The 16,435-nt window shown below is 42.1% G+C and overlaps 1 protein-coding gene across 10 annotated transcripts in view; it reads right to left on the bottom strand.

Annotated features, from left to right (window-relative positions):
• ICA1 (islet cell autoantigen 1) overlaps positions 1-16,435 on the bottom strand; it is a 138,821-nt gene that overhangs the window by 99,131 nt on the left and 23,255 nt on the right. For all 10 annotated transcript variants that reach the window (XM_084785913.1, XM_084785918.1, XM_084785922.1 and 7 more), the window contains exons 4-5: positions 11,338-11,410; positions 3,075-3,198 (exon numbers count right to left, since the gene is read on the bottom strand). In XM_084785913.1, coding sequence (XP_084642039.1) covers positions 3,075-3,198; positions 11,338-11,410 — 197 coding nt within the window. The remainder of the gene's footprint in view (positions 1-3,074; positions 3,199-11,337; positions 11,411-16,435) is intronic.

Here is a 16,435-nt window from a genome sequence, read left to right as displayed (position 1 = left end):
GGAATGCTGGAAATTTTACAGATATCTTTAAAGTTACAATAACATGACGTTAGGAAATAAAAAAGAACATACAAAGGAACCCCACCTGCCCTCATGTCTGCCTCCATTCCGTAAGTTGATCCATATAAACTAGGACAGTGACATCCATTCACTGCGTCATAAAGGAGTCCAGACCAAGAAAAAAAAATCATTCTCTCTTACTGAAAATGTCCTCCTCCAGGGCAGGACTGGCCCATCTTTTCATTTATGAATTTCTACCCAAAAGGGAATGATTAATAAAACAACTAAGGGGCTGCTCCAAGATATTTATCCTTAGTAGGGAAAAGCTACAAATAGAGGGCCTGGACAAAAGTGGTTAAAAGCGAGTACTACTAATCTTGCAGCCGACCTGAATTCTGTTCATAGTACCCAGAGTGAGCAACTTATAACTGCTTGTAACTCTGGCTCTCAGAGGATTGGATGTCCTCTTCTGAACTCAGTGGGCAACCCAAAACAATGTGTGCATTCTCTCTCTCTCCCTCCTCTTTCTCTCCTCTCTGTCTGTCTCTCTGTCTCTGTCTGTCTCTGTCTCTGTCTCTCTGTCTCTGTCTGTCTCTGTCTCTGTCTCTCTCTCTCTTTCTCAATCTCTCTCTCTCTCTCTCTCTCTCTCTCTCTCTCTCTCTCCCTCTCTCTCTCTCTTTCTCAATAAACAATGCCAACATTCTTAAAAAGAAAAAAGAAAAACCAGGGGGCTCCGGCTGAGTATATCATAGGATGCAAGGGTAACAGAATCTTGTTGGAGTTGCTTTCTGTTTCTTTATTTTTTTTTAAATAATGCACGCAATGAAATATAAAAAGATTAGCATTATCTAATAAAACATCAATTTACTAAATTGTCATCAAACACCATAACATACAAAAACTATCTGCTACGGTGCTATTTATGCTAAAAGCATATTCTGTGGGGCTAGAAAGTTGGTTTTATGGTTAAGAGCATGAGGAGCCATGTTTGCATCTCAGGACCCATGCCAGTGACTTACACCTGTCTGTGACTCCAGCTCCCCATGGCCTGGCCCCTTTCCAGGCCCCTCCAGTCACCTGTACTCATGTATAGATACATACATAGACATACAGAGAGACAGTTAAAATAGATCTTTAAAAAATATTATGGAGAATCCTGGTGTGATGGCACATGCCTGTAATCCCAGCACTTGGGAGGCAGAGCAGGCGGTATCGCTGTGAGTTTGAGGCCAACCTGGTTTACAAAGTGAGTCTAGGACAGAAATGACTATACAGAGAAACCCTGTCTCAACCCCCCTGCTTCCCCCAAAATATTCTAGAATACTCTAAGTCAAGTTCACTCAACTGAGACGTCACATTCAGAAGGATTTCATGTAGTTTTCCTGCTTCCTTCACATTTAGGAGAACTGGGTGGGATTCCGTGTGGCTGGTAAGCAACTGAGGAAGCCAAGCCACTGTGTAACAGGCCACCTTCCCAGTGGCAGAGCTGGTCGCAGCTCATGAGACTAGTGTAGACTGCAGTTTGCTAGTCTACTGTAGATACTTTCAAGTACCATTTGCATTGTTCTGTTGGTTGCTTTTACTGGTTTGGGGGGGCTTAAGATAACAGTAACACTAAGACAATATATTTTACTTGTGGGATAGTTTTGGTATATAATTATCCAGACTGTAACTGGATATCCATAGGATAGAATATTTAATGTGATGTTACTCTCAAGGTGACCTTGGTTTTGGCACTTTTTTTTCCATAAATATCTATCTGTAAAAGCACACCTCAACTTTTTCTCACTGAGATCAGTGATACTTACATTCTTAATATAAGAGCATTTACTCTGCCATTTTCCAGGAATCCATTATCCTGGTAAGATTGGACACTGTGTACACAAAAGAATTATTGATCAAGGGGTTATAATGTACATGTTTTAGATTTTTTTCTCTTTTTGGTTTGTCTGGTTTAAGTATTAAAGGTGCAGTTCAAGATTATAAGAAAATATCTTCCTTTAAAGAGTGCAGTAAAGTGTGGTAGAGAGAACTCTTGGAAATGGCTATATTCAATTATGACTGCTGCCACTGTCTACAAGTTAGAGTTCAAATGTCATTAGCAAGAACCAAAATGTCCAAGAATGGGGTCACCGAAAAGCCTATAGATAATGCTTTTTTTTTCTAGTGCCACCTTTCTTGGGTTTCCATAGGAACAGCCAGGTGACTTGCCAAACAATGGCCTGCTCATGGCTCACAGGGAGGGAAAGCCCTTAGGATAAATACGGGGCTGGGGGGACAGGTGGGACAATTTGAATAAGTGAGTTTCTGAAGCTTACGTAATCTTGGAAATTACCAGCAAAGCTTTCTTTAGGTATAATTATGCATGATATTAATGGAGACATTTTTCTTGGGCCTGTTAGTTAGGGAAAGAGAGAATGAGTCTCTTTTCTCTGACGCAAAGAGTGGCTGTGTGGCACAAAGGTCAGGATTGCTAACAGAGTCCATAGACATTCGTTGTGGTTGTGTTGTGAAACTCAACAGTTCTGTCACAATTTCCTCTGTACTGGAGGCTGCCAAACTTATGTACATCAGAATCTACAGTAGATCTGGTGGCAACGTTGAGTTTGAGTTAATAGGTACAGGGGTGGGGCCTAGATTTTTCTCCCAGGTGATGCTGCTGGCCATGGGCCTGTGGAGTGTGGTCCAGGGCATCCCGATCACTGCCTCTTTGCCATTAATTAGCGCACAGAAAACGGAGAGGGAACCTTAGACTCTTGCTTTAATCAAATGCTGAAAGGGGGTCAGACTGATGGTTATGAACAACTTGAAGGTCAAATGTAATCACTCACAATGACTGGCATGCATACTGCCTCCCACAGAGCAGACGACAAAGAAGCTTAACTAGCAGGGAGGAAAACAAATCCTACGTGCTATCTAAATCACGGGTCCGGTGGAAACCACAGCTAAGTGGAGAACAGCTCCTCCAGGTTAGGCTACAGCGTTCAGAACTGTGCATTTTCCCCCATATAAAGAAGTGGGTCCCAGATTCTCTATGGATCCCCCAAAACAGAGCCCCCGAGAAGGCCACACACCTTTGCTGGGAGGAGAAGCAGAGGGCCTTGCCTGTGGCTTGCATCATTTTTCCTGCTCGGGTTTTGTCTTGGAAGCCTTGGGATCGGAGAAATTTTCCCAGTTCATTTTCTTCTTGAGACAAGACTGATGAAGAAAACAGGGAAAGTAGCCGTGAACAATGAGCATTTTTTTTTTACGACAAAGAAAGCGAGAGAGACAAATCGCCAAGGCCCTCTCTCTTCAGAGGCAAAAGAGGGGAGGAAATTAAATCCAAGTGGCAGGCTGCAAGGTAAGTCCCTCCACCTCCCCCACCCAGCCATTTAACCTCCATGCTGGCCTTCCATTTACAATAGGAGAGATCAAATTCCCTTGAATACATCTGTCAGTGAGTTGGGTGCCCTGTAATCAGAACCAGAAAATGACCTCTGTACTGAAAGGCTAGCCCATAATGTGCTGCTTCGAGTTGAAATGAGGGAGTTGGGGTTTTTCAAGGCTGACAGTGGGGACCCTTTGTGGCTGCCTAGACTGTGCGGTGCTGGCTGCCTCCTATTCTTCTCTGTGGCTGACTTTTTGATCTCCCGCTGTCTGAGTTACATTCTGACCTTTGTAAAGCAACGCAAATCCCTCAGCCACTACTAGCAAGGTGGAGTTGGGAGTGGGGGAACTGAGGGTGTGTTAGGCCATCAGGGTGACCATTTGGTAAAATTTTTAAAAATCCAGACCTGGAACCAAATCTGAATTGATTGCGCTTAAACCTGGTATCATTTTTAGAGACAAGTACAGATGGGGCAATTTAGTAAGACATTGATTTGGGCACATGCCGTCTACCACCTGATGGGTAGAAAACGTAAAAAAGTCACAGAACTGTATGATTCTTTTGATATTGCTCTTGCACTGTTAGGAGTACATAGTATATTCTCAGAAGGTAACAAAATAGTCACAAAAATAATCAGTATTATTATTTATAGTAATGACATGTGTATATGCGTATATATGTATATACACATACACAATCTTTCCCTATTTTAGAAACTGATTTAATAAAGCCAGAGCATCCATGAAACAGTCAGAAAGAGACCCAGATACCCACCATCATCAGAACCACAAACATAGGGCTTGAGAGTTGAACACAGGACCTTCTGCTTGCAATATAAACACTCTACCATTGCGCTACATCACTGGCTATGTGTACTGTAAATGCACATCAGAACTTGCACTGAGGCCAGAGTGGGTGCTGGGTGTCCCTTACCTCTCTGTGCCTTAGTCCCTTGGTCTCTTACCAAACATGGTGCCAAGCTAGAGGTAAGCAAGCAAGCCCCAGAAATCTCATGACTCTACCTCCTAACCTATGGCTGCTCTGGGGTAACAGGTGCACATGGCTTATACCTAACCCCCTGAGTGCTGGAACCCGCACTAAAGTCCTCTTAATTCTTTTCCCCGCTTTGCTTGCAAAGCAATTGTTTTTCCCATTGAACCATCTTCCCAGCCCTATCCTAGGTATACTGAGACAGAATCTTGCTACAGAGCTCAAGATTGCCTCAACTTCCCAATCCGTCTTCTGCCTCTGTCTCCTGCATGCTAAGATTACACAAGTGCACATATTTATCATCTGCATCGAAACCACATCTGAAATGTTACTGGAATTCTTGTCCATTTTCACAAGTCATCCAGACTGTGGCAAAAAGGCCATGACTGAGGAACTTTCTATAAGGCAAGCTTGTTCTAAAGCCTGAAGGGAACCATGCTCTACCCCAGGCAAACCACAAGTGGTTCAACCACATGAGAGCAGCCAAGCAAAATTAATCACAACAGGTTTCACAGCCGCACAGCTGGGTAAGCTCAGTCTTTTCCCAGAATCTAACATCAACTCATAAAGGTATGGTGGGAATTGCATGACAGTTACCCTAATAAAAGAACAAAGCTGTAAAAGGACCCTGATTACAACCCATGACTCCTGCAGCCAGTTCTTCACACAATGTGTATGCAGTGTACTCAAAACTGTTTCCTATTGTGATCTGAAGTCTGAATTATTTCTCCAAACCGTCAGTCTCCTCACACTCCAAACTCTACCCAACAACTACTGCAGGAGGTTGGATGGGAACCACAGATCCAAAGGCCTCACTATTGCTTGTCTACATCAGACTCCAGTCTTCTGGGACTGCTGGAGGAAGTCTTGGGGCAGGAGAAAGGTGTGGTGGATGTAAACTTGTTCTTGTTTTGATCTCAAGTGTGGGATGTGAAATAGAAGAGTGTGAGGGTGTACGGTGTTTTTCTACTGGAAACAGACTTGTGAGAGAACGTGTGGTGTTTGTCCACTAGAAGAGGAACTGCCTCTTGCAGGGGCATGGTCTTTGTCAACTGATAAACATCCTAGTATGGACTGTGAAAGGAAATGCACACATACACATACATATACATACATACATACATACATATACATACATGTATATGTATGTATGTATAGGTGGTATGTACCCCAAACAAGAAGTTTGGTTTTTTGATTTTGACATCGCTTCCTATGGTTTGGCTGGTCATTGCTCTGCTTTGAGATGCTCCTAGAAGGAAATGCTCCAGCGAATGTTTCAAGGTTCTGGTTCCAGCCGCTGTGGTTTTAGTCACCTTTACTGAGTTGCTGGTTTGTTGTTCAATGGGTCTACTAGAATCCTGACAACGAAGAGTGGAATCACTCCAAAACGACCGGATCTAGAAAGGTCTACTTCTCCTGCTCCTATCAACCTCTTTTCTCTCCTATCTAGGGTAGATGGGTTGGAAAGGAAGTATAAGCAGTAAGGGACCCCAAATAAACTAAGTTTGAAAAAGTTCAAAGCCTACGGAAAGGGATTTTGGAATCTTTTTATTTTTAATGAGATAAGCAATGCCCTTCCTTGGACTTCTCTCTCAAGACCTACGTTCCCAAAGCCATCTGTGATACTACATGCCTGGAGTACCTGAGTTCAGGAGGTAGAGGCAGGGGGCTAGCGACTGACATTAGCCAAGGCTACAGTGATCTGGTCTCTAAACAGAAAACAATAATCAAATAAATAAAGTTCACAGATCCAAGCCCAAAAAGGGCTCCCTCTGACCAACAAGTGGTCAGTCCCATTTTTTTCTGGACAGTAGTGGTCTTGGGGTTCATATGTTAGCACTTGCTATGGTGGTTGGGTCAGTTTCAGAGTGTGTGAGCATGGGCCTGTGTCTGACTTTATCATGAGAATCTGCCTTCAAAGACAGACTATATCCAGACTTTATTTTTATTTTTATTTTTTTTCTCAGGTGAAGCAGAGAGTCTTATACTCATAGCACTAATTAAATGTTTGTGAAACGGACCTAGCTCTGATTTTTGCCTTTTTGTCACTGCACACTGTATTTAATTTTAAATGTTTGTTTCATATCCATGCTATAGTTTCATGTAGCTTAAAAAATGCCTATATCATTTCTTTTTCAATGCCGTATGTATTTTCTCTTCATTGGCCCATATGGGATTCTTTAAATTGTACCAAGAACCTCTTCTTTTGTATGGAAAGCAATTCCCCCCCCTTTTTTTTTCCTTCTAAAAGCAGCAGGATACTGTCTCCTCCTTTTTTTTTTTTTTTTTTTTTTTTTTTTTTTAGTTTTAAAGACTCAAGTCACATACAAACACATTTAACTTTATGCCAAAAGCAACCAGTTGAAGATACTTGAATTCACACTGGGTGTCATGACTCTCTCCTAAATAATCTACGTAGGTTGACGCACTCAGGAAAAATGTTTGGTCATTTTACGCACTTGAGGACTAAACTTTGTGGCAAACAGGCCTGGTTTTCTGTGCTGCTTCCGATTGATTGTCAGTGTGTTGCAGAGAGCTTAAGCTCTGCCAGAGTCAAGGCTGCCGACGGTCAATTCTCAGGCAGCATGTATAGTAGATAATGCAAAGTTTCCTCTTGTTCAAAAGTTTCAATTAACTAGGTCTCAACTTTGCAAATAAAAACCAGCTCACATTTACTTGCTGATTATCTTTTTAGACGAGCCCTTTAAAGATTAAAAACCAACTGAAGAACTATGAAACCAATTTCCTTAACAGTAGTAACCAACTCTGTCCAGATTTACAGCTAATCCAGTAGTGATGAAGGAGACACGGGTTGTCCCCACCCCTCCAGAGTTTGCATTCAAGTGCCAGGTGAAAGAAAATGAAGCACACACAATCACAGACACGAGACACAAAAGGAAAAATGCCAGAGAAATTGAGTAAGACAGTGACTGCTTTAGACTGGGTAGTCAGGGAAGGCTCCAGCAGCAGCTGAATTCTGAGCGACAAAAGGAGCCATTCTTAGTATTATTAGGGCGCAGACATTCCAAGCAGAGGAAACACTGAGTGCAAAAGACCTCCTATAGCCTGGGAGGCAAAGGAAATGGGGCCCAAGGGACAAGCTGGACCAGACTGCTTCTAATTTATAAACTGTGATGCGTTTGCATGAAGTGTTCTAAAACAAGTGGCAATATGACCCGACCTACAGTTTGTTAAATCTCTTTTAAAATAATGGTGGACTTAAAGAACATAAACAGTATTCAGAACTGTGATGCACCCTTCCCCAGCCTCTTCTCCTCTTTGTTCTTATACTAGGTTCAAAACTAGAAAATTAACATAGTTAACGACCCTATCAATGAAACTAAAGTACTTATTTGAATTTTTACCACAGTTTCCCATTGTTTTTCAGGTTTCTGTTCCAGAATTTAGCCCTGGATCCCACACAGCAATGAGGAATTAAGTCTCTTTCATTTTCTTCAGTCTGACAGTTCCTGAGATGCTCTAGCAGTTTAAGACTTTGGCACCTTGTCCACAGTTATGTGGAAAGCGGGGACTGACTCTGACATGAACTCTGGTGCTCCATATTTGACCACCTCCCTTTGGTGAGGAGGCCTGGTGGCACTCAAAGAAAGAATAAACAGGCTACCAAGATGAGACTTGATAGCCTATGACCATATAGTGGGGGAGGAGGTCCCCCTCGGTATAGACCTAGGGGAGGGGTATAGGGTGAAAGAGAGAGGGAGGGAGGAATGGGAGGATACAAGTGATGGGATAACAATTGAGTTGTAATCTGAATAAATTAATAAAAATTTTTAAGAATTAAAAATAAAAGATTTTGACACCTTCTAAGATTAGGCCTGAGTTATACGAGGAGACCTCTGTGGAGTAGTTGCCTCCTTCGGATTGGCCTGTGGGGCCTCGCTTTGACTGATGATTCATGTGGAAGGCCGAGCCCAGAGTAGTGGGGATGTGATGTTACCCCTGGGCAGGAGGTCCTGGGCTCTACAAGAACACTGGCCCAGCCAGAGCAGAAGAGAGCAAGGCAGGAAGCAGCCATTCTCTTCCCTTCTTGATAGACTGTTGGCTTGAAGATGAAATTAACCCTTTCTTCCCCAAGTTGCTTTTGGTCATACTCTATTCCAGCAACAGAAACCAAACTAGGGTAGAAAGGGTTTATTTCACTTTCAGTTTACACCGAGGCAGACATGCACCCATCTGTCTACCTGTCCATCATGGTCCGAAGTTATTTTTCTCATGGCTTATAGTTTATTGCTATCATTTATTTTGCTGCTCTGAGTGTGCCAGGTTTGACTACAGACTGGTTGCTGTGTCCTTAAAGTCCCCATCCTTTCTCAAGGACCTTCTTAGGTTGTGACACTGCAAGGCATGCCATGCTCATCTTCAGCTTCCCTGCACTGTGCCTGAAACCAGTCACTTCCCCAGAGACCAAGATCAGAGTACTAGTGTCACTCGGTGCTATGGGCTCTTGGTGCTTCCAGATCCGCCAAGACAGGAAAGCTACAATGCACAGATCCTGGCACACACGGTCACTTGAGTTCCTTTCTGTCCACACTTTTCTGCACAAGTTAATAGCAATGACTTCATCTCTGTGGACTTTTGGCGGACCTGTGCAGATCTTGTCTGCTAGACCTGTGATTCGAGGACCTGAAAGTCTGATGCTAAGGCAGTCTTATGTTTTAATGTACTTTTATACACGAATGTAACAAAGAAAACGACGATCCAAGTAAGGTTGTTTATGATCAGAAAAACATGTAAATAAATGCTAGTAAACACATAGTAAATCTTAACTGAGCAGTTCTTTCCCAGAATGTTCACAGGACAGACCAATCAAAACACAATTGCCTGGTATGTACTATAGATTATATCTGGGAACACTGGAAAGCAAGGCAGAAAGCCATATCCAGACTCAGGGTGCACTTACCAGATTGGGTTCTGTAGCTCAGTTATTCAACGTGAATAAACATGTCTTACAAATTGAATGTGAATGTTTGTTACAGGAGGCACAAAAATCACATCCAAGAACAATCACATCCAAGAACAATCCAGGGATCAAAATACAACTTGGGCAAAAGGAGCCTTTTGTTCTTGGAGCCTCCCTCACGGTTCCCCAAGGCACCGTTCACCACGGGTCACTCTTTTGACCATGTTCCAGTACAACTCCTGTGCTTGCACCTTCTTCCCCGATCTCCAGCTGCCTTTTCTGAAGACTCAACTACACTGTAATTGCTTGTTTAACCTCTTATCCATGACGTAGTTTTAGAATGCTCGCCCGTATACTTAGGGTCCATCCATTTATATCTGCTGCACTTTTTGTATGTATTTCTTTTGTGGTTAGCCTTACTGTCCTCTTAAAAAAAAACACTGTCTTCTGCTTTCCTGAAGTTAGTTCTCTTCTCCCTCATCTGACCATCTCCATGATGTTATTTGTAGTACAATTCCATCCAGGATGTGTGTGCGTGTGTGTGGGGGGGGTCTGACTGCAACCCACTTCCCCGTGCCCCGTCTCCCTGGATCCTAGTTTAGGTATTTTGTGACTGTGTATAATGTCACCATAGTTTTAAGAGACAGAGTTGCTGTGCACCTTGGTCAGGTAAAGTGACATCCCCCCCCCAGCCCCGACCCCCCCCAGCCCCTTCTCCCTGTCTCATGCGCTTAACTGAGAGCTAACCCTTTACATTGGCGCTTTACCATTCCTGAATTTCTTCAGCACAACATACATACTATTTGTATATTTTCATGTGTCCTTCTTTTTACACATTTATATTTTATTAATATCCCCCTTTCCTGCATGAAGGGCAGCGTGCTATATGTATTGGTGCTTGATATTTGTTTAAAATGTCATGCTAATATTCAGCCCATGTCTATTTCTAGAGATTTATGACATTTCTTTTCTATGGCAAGCTGCATAGCAACACCCTCACATTAATGATTCTATTTTTAGTTCCCCATCGAAGTTGGGATCCTGAACAGTCTAAGAAGCACAAAATTCTTCCTTCCTTTCCCAGCTGATGTGATGACATGGCTTACCTACCAATCAACAGCCAGACACTGCTGGCATAGTTGGAAGATCATTTTGTGGTTGGGACAGTGTGTGTGTGTGTGTGTGTGTGTGTGTGTGTGTGTGTGTGTGTGTATGTGTGTGTGTGTGACATGTAGTTGTGGTTGCATGTGCCCACAGAGAAAAATGCCAGAAAAGGGCACTATATCCGGTGTAGCTGGAGTTACATAAGTTATGGGCTGTGCAGTGTGAGTGCTGGGAACCAAACTCAGGCCAAATCCTCTGGAAGAACAGCACATGCTTTTACTGTTGAGTCCTCTCTCCAGTCCTGTGGTTGGGACATCATTTTAAACCCGTACATTATAAGATAAGGTAAGAAATGCTCATGAGGAAGTTCTGTTGAGAAAATATAATCAATGAATAAGCTAATTGTTCCTTCCCTCTCTACTTGCCATTTAAGAAATGAACATAAGCTGGAGAGATGGCCCAGAGGTTAAAGGCACTGACTGCTCCTCCAGAGGTCCTGTGTTCAATTTCCAGCAACCATGTGGTGGCTCACAACCATCTATAATATGATCTGATGCCCTCTACTGGACTGCAGGTGTATGTGCAGCCAAAACACTATATACATAACAAATAAATAAATAAATCTTAAAAAAAAAAAAGAACATAAAACAACCAAGGACATAAAATAAAAATAATCTCAAATAAAAATTTCTCAGATATAAAGCCAAAAAGTGTGTATAATTGGCAAAGTAAAAGCATGTCTGCATTCATGAGTGATCCAGTTTAAAAAAAAAAATTCTCCTAGTCTGATACTTGCTTTGAGAAGAGCCAGAGTAAATCAATGATAAAATACATCTGAAAGAACAAGGACACACCCCCTAAATAGTTCTGGAACTTATTAAATGATATGCTAAGGCATAACATCCTGCTCTTTCACATTATTTGCTCCATATCACACTTAAGCTGTACTTACAACATATTCTCTTTTGATAGAGCACAATTGCTTTAGACAAGTCCAAACAGGTTCTCTGAATTGAGTGAAATAGCTGCAAGGAAGCATAATGAAATACTGTGAAACAGACAATAGCGCAAGTAAGATATACATTGAATAAAAGCACAAAACTCTATTTTTCTGCTAAAAGCCAGTTGTGTCTAAACATATTTGGTGTCGTATGTAGTGAAACATACAGAGAGTGACCACTGCCCTGAAATCTGTTCTGAGGGTGATCATATAGATGATCTAACTTCTACAGAACAGTTATTTTCTTCAGACTCTTGAAATAACTGATGAAAACGGGCTTGGTACACCAGAGACCCAATATTCATTCTAACCTAATTTACTACCTTTAACACTTACCGTCTTTTGTAAAAAAAAGAAAAAAAGAAAAAAAGAAAAAAAAAAAAAGGAAACAGAGGCCCTGTAGGCTAAGTGTCATATTTAAACAATGACTAAATTATTTTATGAACCTAATGTATTTTACCACATATGTAAACAACTGGATAAAGCAGACAAAAATCAACACGCAGAATGTTGTCTACTTAGAAGACATCTGTTAAAATGGTATCGAGCTAAGGACAAACATTACCATCTCTCTCCCAATAATATCATAGAACACAGAGTGAGACCACCTCATGCTGCATGAGGCCATGGAGCACGGCCATGATGGGAACACCTAGGGGGGATGGCAGGGCAACCGTATAGAGGAGACTCTAACTAGATTTGACCTCAGGGTGGTTCTGATGCTGGTTGTGGTTGTCAACTTTACAACATCTGGAATCAACGAAAGCCCAGGCAGCCGGATCATGTGAGGTGAGCAGACGCACCCTAGGCCTGGGTCACACCCTCTGGTGGTGTAAAGTACACACAAGAAGGAAGCCTTTGCTTTTACTCGCTTGCCCTCACAACAGAGAGCTCATCTCTCCTGCTGCTGAGGCATTCCTTTGCTGGTGTAGAACCTACTTCTTCATGATGATCCCAAAGTACACTGAAAACCAGCAGAAGCACTCAGCCTTGCGGGCTGGCTTCTTAATCTTTCTTTGGAGAGACAGCCATTGTTGAGCCAGCCAGACCACAGGCTTTGAAAGTCACTCTAATAAATGCCCTTTTAATATATATTCATTCCATTAGTTCTATTCCTTTAGGGAACCCTGACTTACAGAGTAGTCTTGGTCTTTCCTTTAGAAACTGGGATCACTGAGGAAAAATAGATGTTTTGGTTTGGAGTACAAATGTCTCCCCAGAGCTCCATGCTAAAGGCTGGTTGTCTGCCAGTAGGAAGTGGCAGGACTTTTAGGAAGGAGAGCCTAGTGGAAGGACATGAGGTCACAGAGGACATGGCCTTGAAGGGGTATTCGGATCCTCTCTCTCTTTAAAGGCTGTTCTACAGTAGCAGGATAATAGGGTTCTTTTGCCAGGCACTTCTGTAATAAGCCTCCTCGTCGTATCACTATAAGCAATGGGGCTCACTAATTCTGAACTCTACAATAGTTACCGCAGCACCAGAAACCTGACCAATATGAAAGACTCCATACCTTCTCAAACGCCTCTCCTTGGACTCAGAGACCAAGGCAGGTGTTAATTTAAAAAGTCGAGGAACATTTCACCTCTCTGGAGCAACTCCATGAGGCAAGCCAAGACCTCTCCCTCTTTCTGTACAGTTTACTGGCTGAGCTAACATAAAAATATGTCTTGGTATCATAAAGCACTTCAATATTTGAGGGAAAACAGATGATCTCTTCATAATATATATGACCAAGTTATCTAACGAAAGTAGTTAATGTATTTACAAAGATTAAAGCCCATCCTTAGAAATGTTCAATAGAGTAAAGATTGCTAATGAACAAACAAATTTACTTATTTATTAAATTATATCCTCAGCCTGTTTTTTTTTTATCTTTCCCCATTAATAAAAAAATCAGAAAGCATCAGAGTTTGTTCCTTGGCCAGAGCCTGGTAGCAATGTTGTGGGTCACAGTCCAGCCAACTAAGAGCCAAGTCATTCTGATTCTAACTTTTAAATATGGGAGTAATGATATGGTCTGTTGTTACTGTTGACCTTTTCAAAATCAAGGTATCGGGTACAATAACGTGCCCAGCTTTGGAATGTTTAGTTCTGTGAGTTTTGACAATTGTATTCAGTCATGAACCACATTTAAAGCAAACATCTTCAAAGCAGTCCACTCTGCCCTGGCTGCTACTGAAAGCCTAAACCTGAGCATAATATTTACATATTAACTTCTCAACGTACTGCAGTAGAGTAACTATATTTATTTGTTTATTTGGTATTTACATGTGTTTATACATGTATAAGGATAGAGATCAATATTGCATATCTTCCTTTGTGACAAATCACTTTATTTTTAAATTAAATTAAATTTAATTTGTCAATATTATTGTGTATTTTGTTAGCTCACAAGGAGATCTGCTAGTCTGCTAGCCAATCTGATATGCTTCTAGGTTGCCTAGCAACCTCTGACATCATCATAGGCTGCCCTCCACCAGGTGTGAGCCAGGGGCCCAGGATATATAAGGGCAAACTCACCTCCTGTCACTCTCTTACTCTTGCACTTCTTTCTTGCAGTTTCTCCAAGGGTGCCTCTTTTTCTTTTTCTCTTTCTCTCTCACTGTCTGTCTGTCTACCCTCACGGCCCACTCAGGCTCTAACTCCTCTCCCCTTCTCTCCCCACATTTCTATAATAATTCTCTATATCAGATCTGTTGCATGCCATTTTGTTTATCTTTATACCCTAACATGTGGTATGTGTGTGTGTGTGTGTGTGTGTGTGTGTGTGTGTGTGTGTGTGTGTGTATCATACTGTGCAGGTGGAGGGTGGAAGACAGCTTTTAGGAGTCAGTTCTCCCCTTTTGCAGTGGATTCTAGGGAATCACACTTCGGTTGTCAGGCTTGTATCGCAGGCACTTCTGCTCCCTGAACCATCACAATGGCTCATGACCTTATGGTTTGAGGCCACGTCTGCTCTCACCGACTAGCTAGGCAGCAAGCCCCCAGGATCTAAATTTCTCTGCCTGCCCCACCCCCAGAACTGGTAGCATATGTGCATGTGAGCAGACACACACACACACACACACACACACACACACACACACACACACACACACACATCCTGCTTTTACATGAGTGCTAGAGATCCAAAGTCAGGTTCCTGTACTTGCATATCAAACATTTTCCCAGCCTCTAATCTAACTATTAAAGCTTGGTATGGGTACATATTTTCTGGGCTAGCAAAGTAGCTTAGGCTTTTGTATGTTCAGTGTCAGTAAACTCAATAAGAGTTTGCATAATATTCTCCCTTTCTACTGGTGGACCCATTCTCTCTGTAAACATCTGTTCCTATATTAACATTTTTGCAACAAATCCCTCTGGTGGACAAAACACTAAGTCACAAGCCAAACACGCTGGATGCACAGTCTATGACAGTGGCTATTTAGATGAAAGCATACTTGCTGAAATAAAAATGCTGCTGCAAGGACCTCCATATAAATATAATGTTTAAGATAATAGTAAATTAAATTAAATATTAGGTAACTTTATCTTTGAGACAGGGTCTTGCTGTGAAGCCCAAACTGGCAATCCTCCTGCTTCAACCTCCTGGGATTACAGGGCTATCATTATGCCAAACTTAAATTACCCTTAAGGGAACACTTATATTTACTAGATTTTGTTAAAAAAAAAAAAAGGTTTATTGTGTATACAATGTTCTGCCTGCATGCATGCCTGCATGACAGAAGAGCAGAAGAGGGCATCAGATCTCATTATAGATGGTTGTGAGCCACTATGCGGTTGCTGGTTGAACCCAGCATCTCTGGAAGAGCTGTCAGTGCTCTTAACCTCTGAGCCATCTCTCCAGCTCTCACTAGATTGCTGTTGCTGTTGTTTCTTTTTTAAAAGCAGCTCTAGTATATTAAAAACATATATAAGTTAAAATGGATTCAACTGTATTTACAATACAAATATGGGGGGGGGGGGAGCCATTTCCTTTTTGTACTCTGTTCCATGGTAGAACCTCTTTAGAAACAGCACTTCATCAGATTCCATTTCAGGATTTCCAGTGACAGAACAGAAAGGGCTAGACAGAAACTGATACTGTTTGTACTAGTATATAGTGACGATTTACACAGTCATTCAGTTTGAAACTGTGCCTGGGACACAGGCACAGCAGCGATTAAGGGCTAACATGGAATTTGACCTCCTCGTGCCAAAGTGACCTCTGAGGTTCTTTTGGACTAAGCATTCACAGGATTTAACCACTTACGGTTTTACCACCAGAGGGACTTCAGTGGCAGAAATGAGTACTCCAAGGAAAATGAGCGAGGCCACGTGTTAGTGAGCAGCTGTTCCGTGGGTAGGTAGCCAGGGCCTTTACTTTTAGGCCGTTAAGAACTATGAGAATGAGTCAGTATAGGAGACCAGTATCCCGGCGACCACGGAAGCCGCATCCACGGGCTGAACTGGCGGGTTGTACCCAGAGGTGCCGAGAAAAGGCCAAACTGTCTGGAATGAGCTGTGAGTAGTGAAAGAGGGGTAGAAAAGAAAAGCGTAGGGGAAGGAGGCAGAGGTCAGGTATGTCAGGAGCTTTCAGAAAGCGGGTTGCCGAGACATGACTCAGGAAATACTGCCCATCACTTGAGTCATACCTAATCTGATCCCCATTAATAGCTGCTGGAACAAGTAAGAATTCTTGTCTCATTGGTGTTCAGCCCATCAACTTTAGCTGCCATATTAAACTTAGAGATCCCATTTACTACAATTCATATTATCTTTCTGGGTGCCGTGTTACTCACGGAACTGGTGCTGGCTTTCAAAATGTAATGAAAAAGACGGACAAAAAATGTTCAACACGACAATGATTCAACAGGCCTTCTGTTCATTATACTATTTCAGTAGATCAACCGGATATTAATGCCTTTCGTACATGGCTTAACTAAATATCTGCTTAATTGATTCTAGAATTTTCCATGGCTTAGTATCAACATTACTAGACTCTACAGGTAATTTTGTTTATTGTCAACTAAACATTTGCCTGGATTTAATGTTGAACTCTGGTTTCTC

The sequence above is a fragment of the Acomys minous genome (genome assembly GCF_964271855.1).
Source record: "Acomys minous genome assembly, chromosome: 6".
Taxonomy (NCBI): domain Eukaryota; kingdom Metazoa; phylum Chordata; class Mammalia; order Rodentia; family Muridae; genus Acomys; species Acomys minous.
Note: the sequence above shows the minus strand (reverse complement) of the source record. Positions and strands in the feature narration are given on the sequence as shown.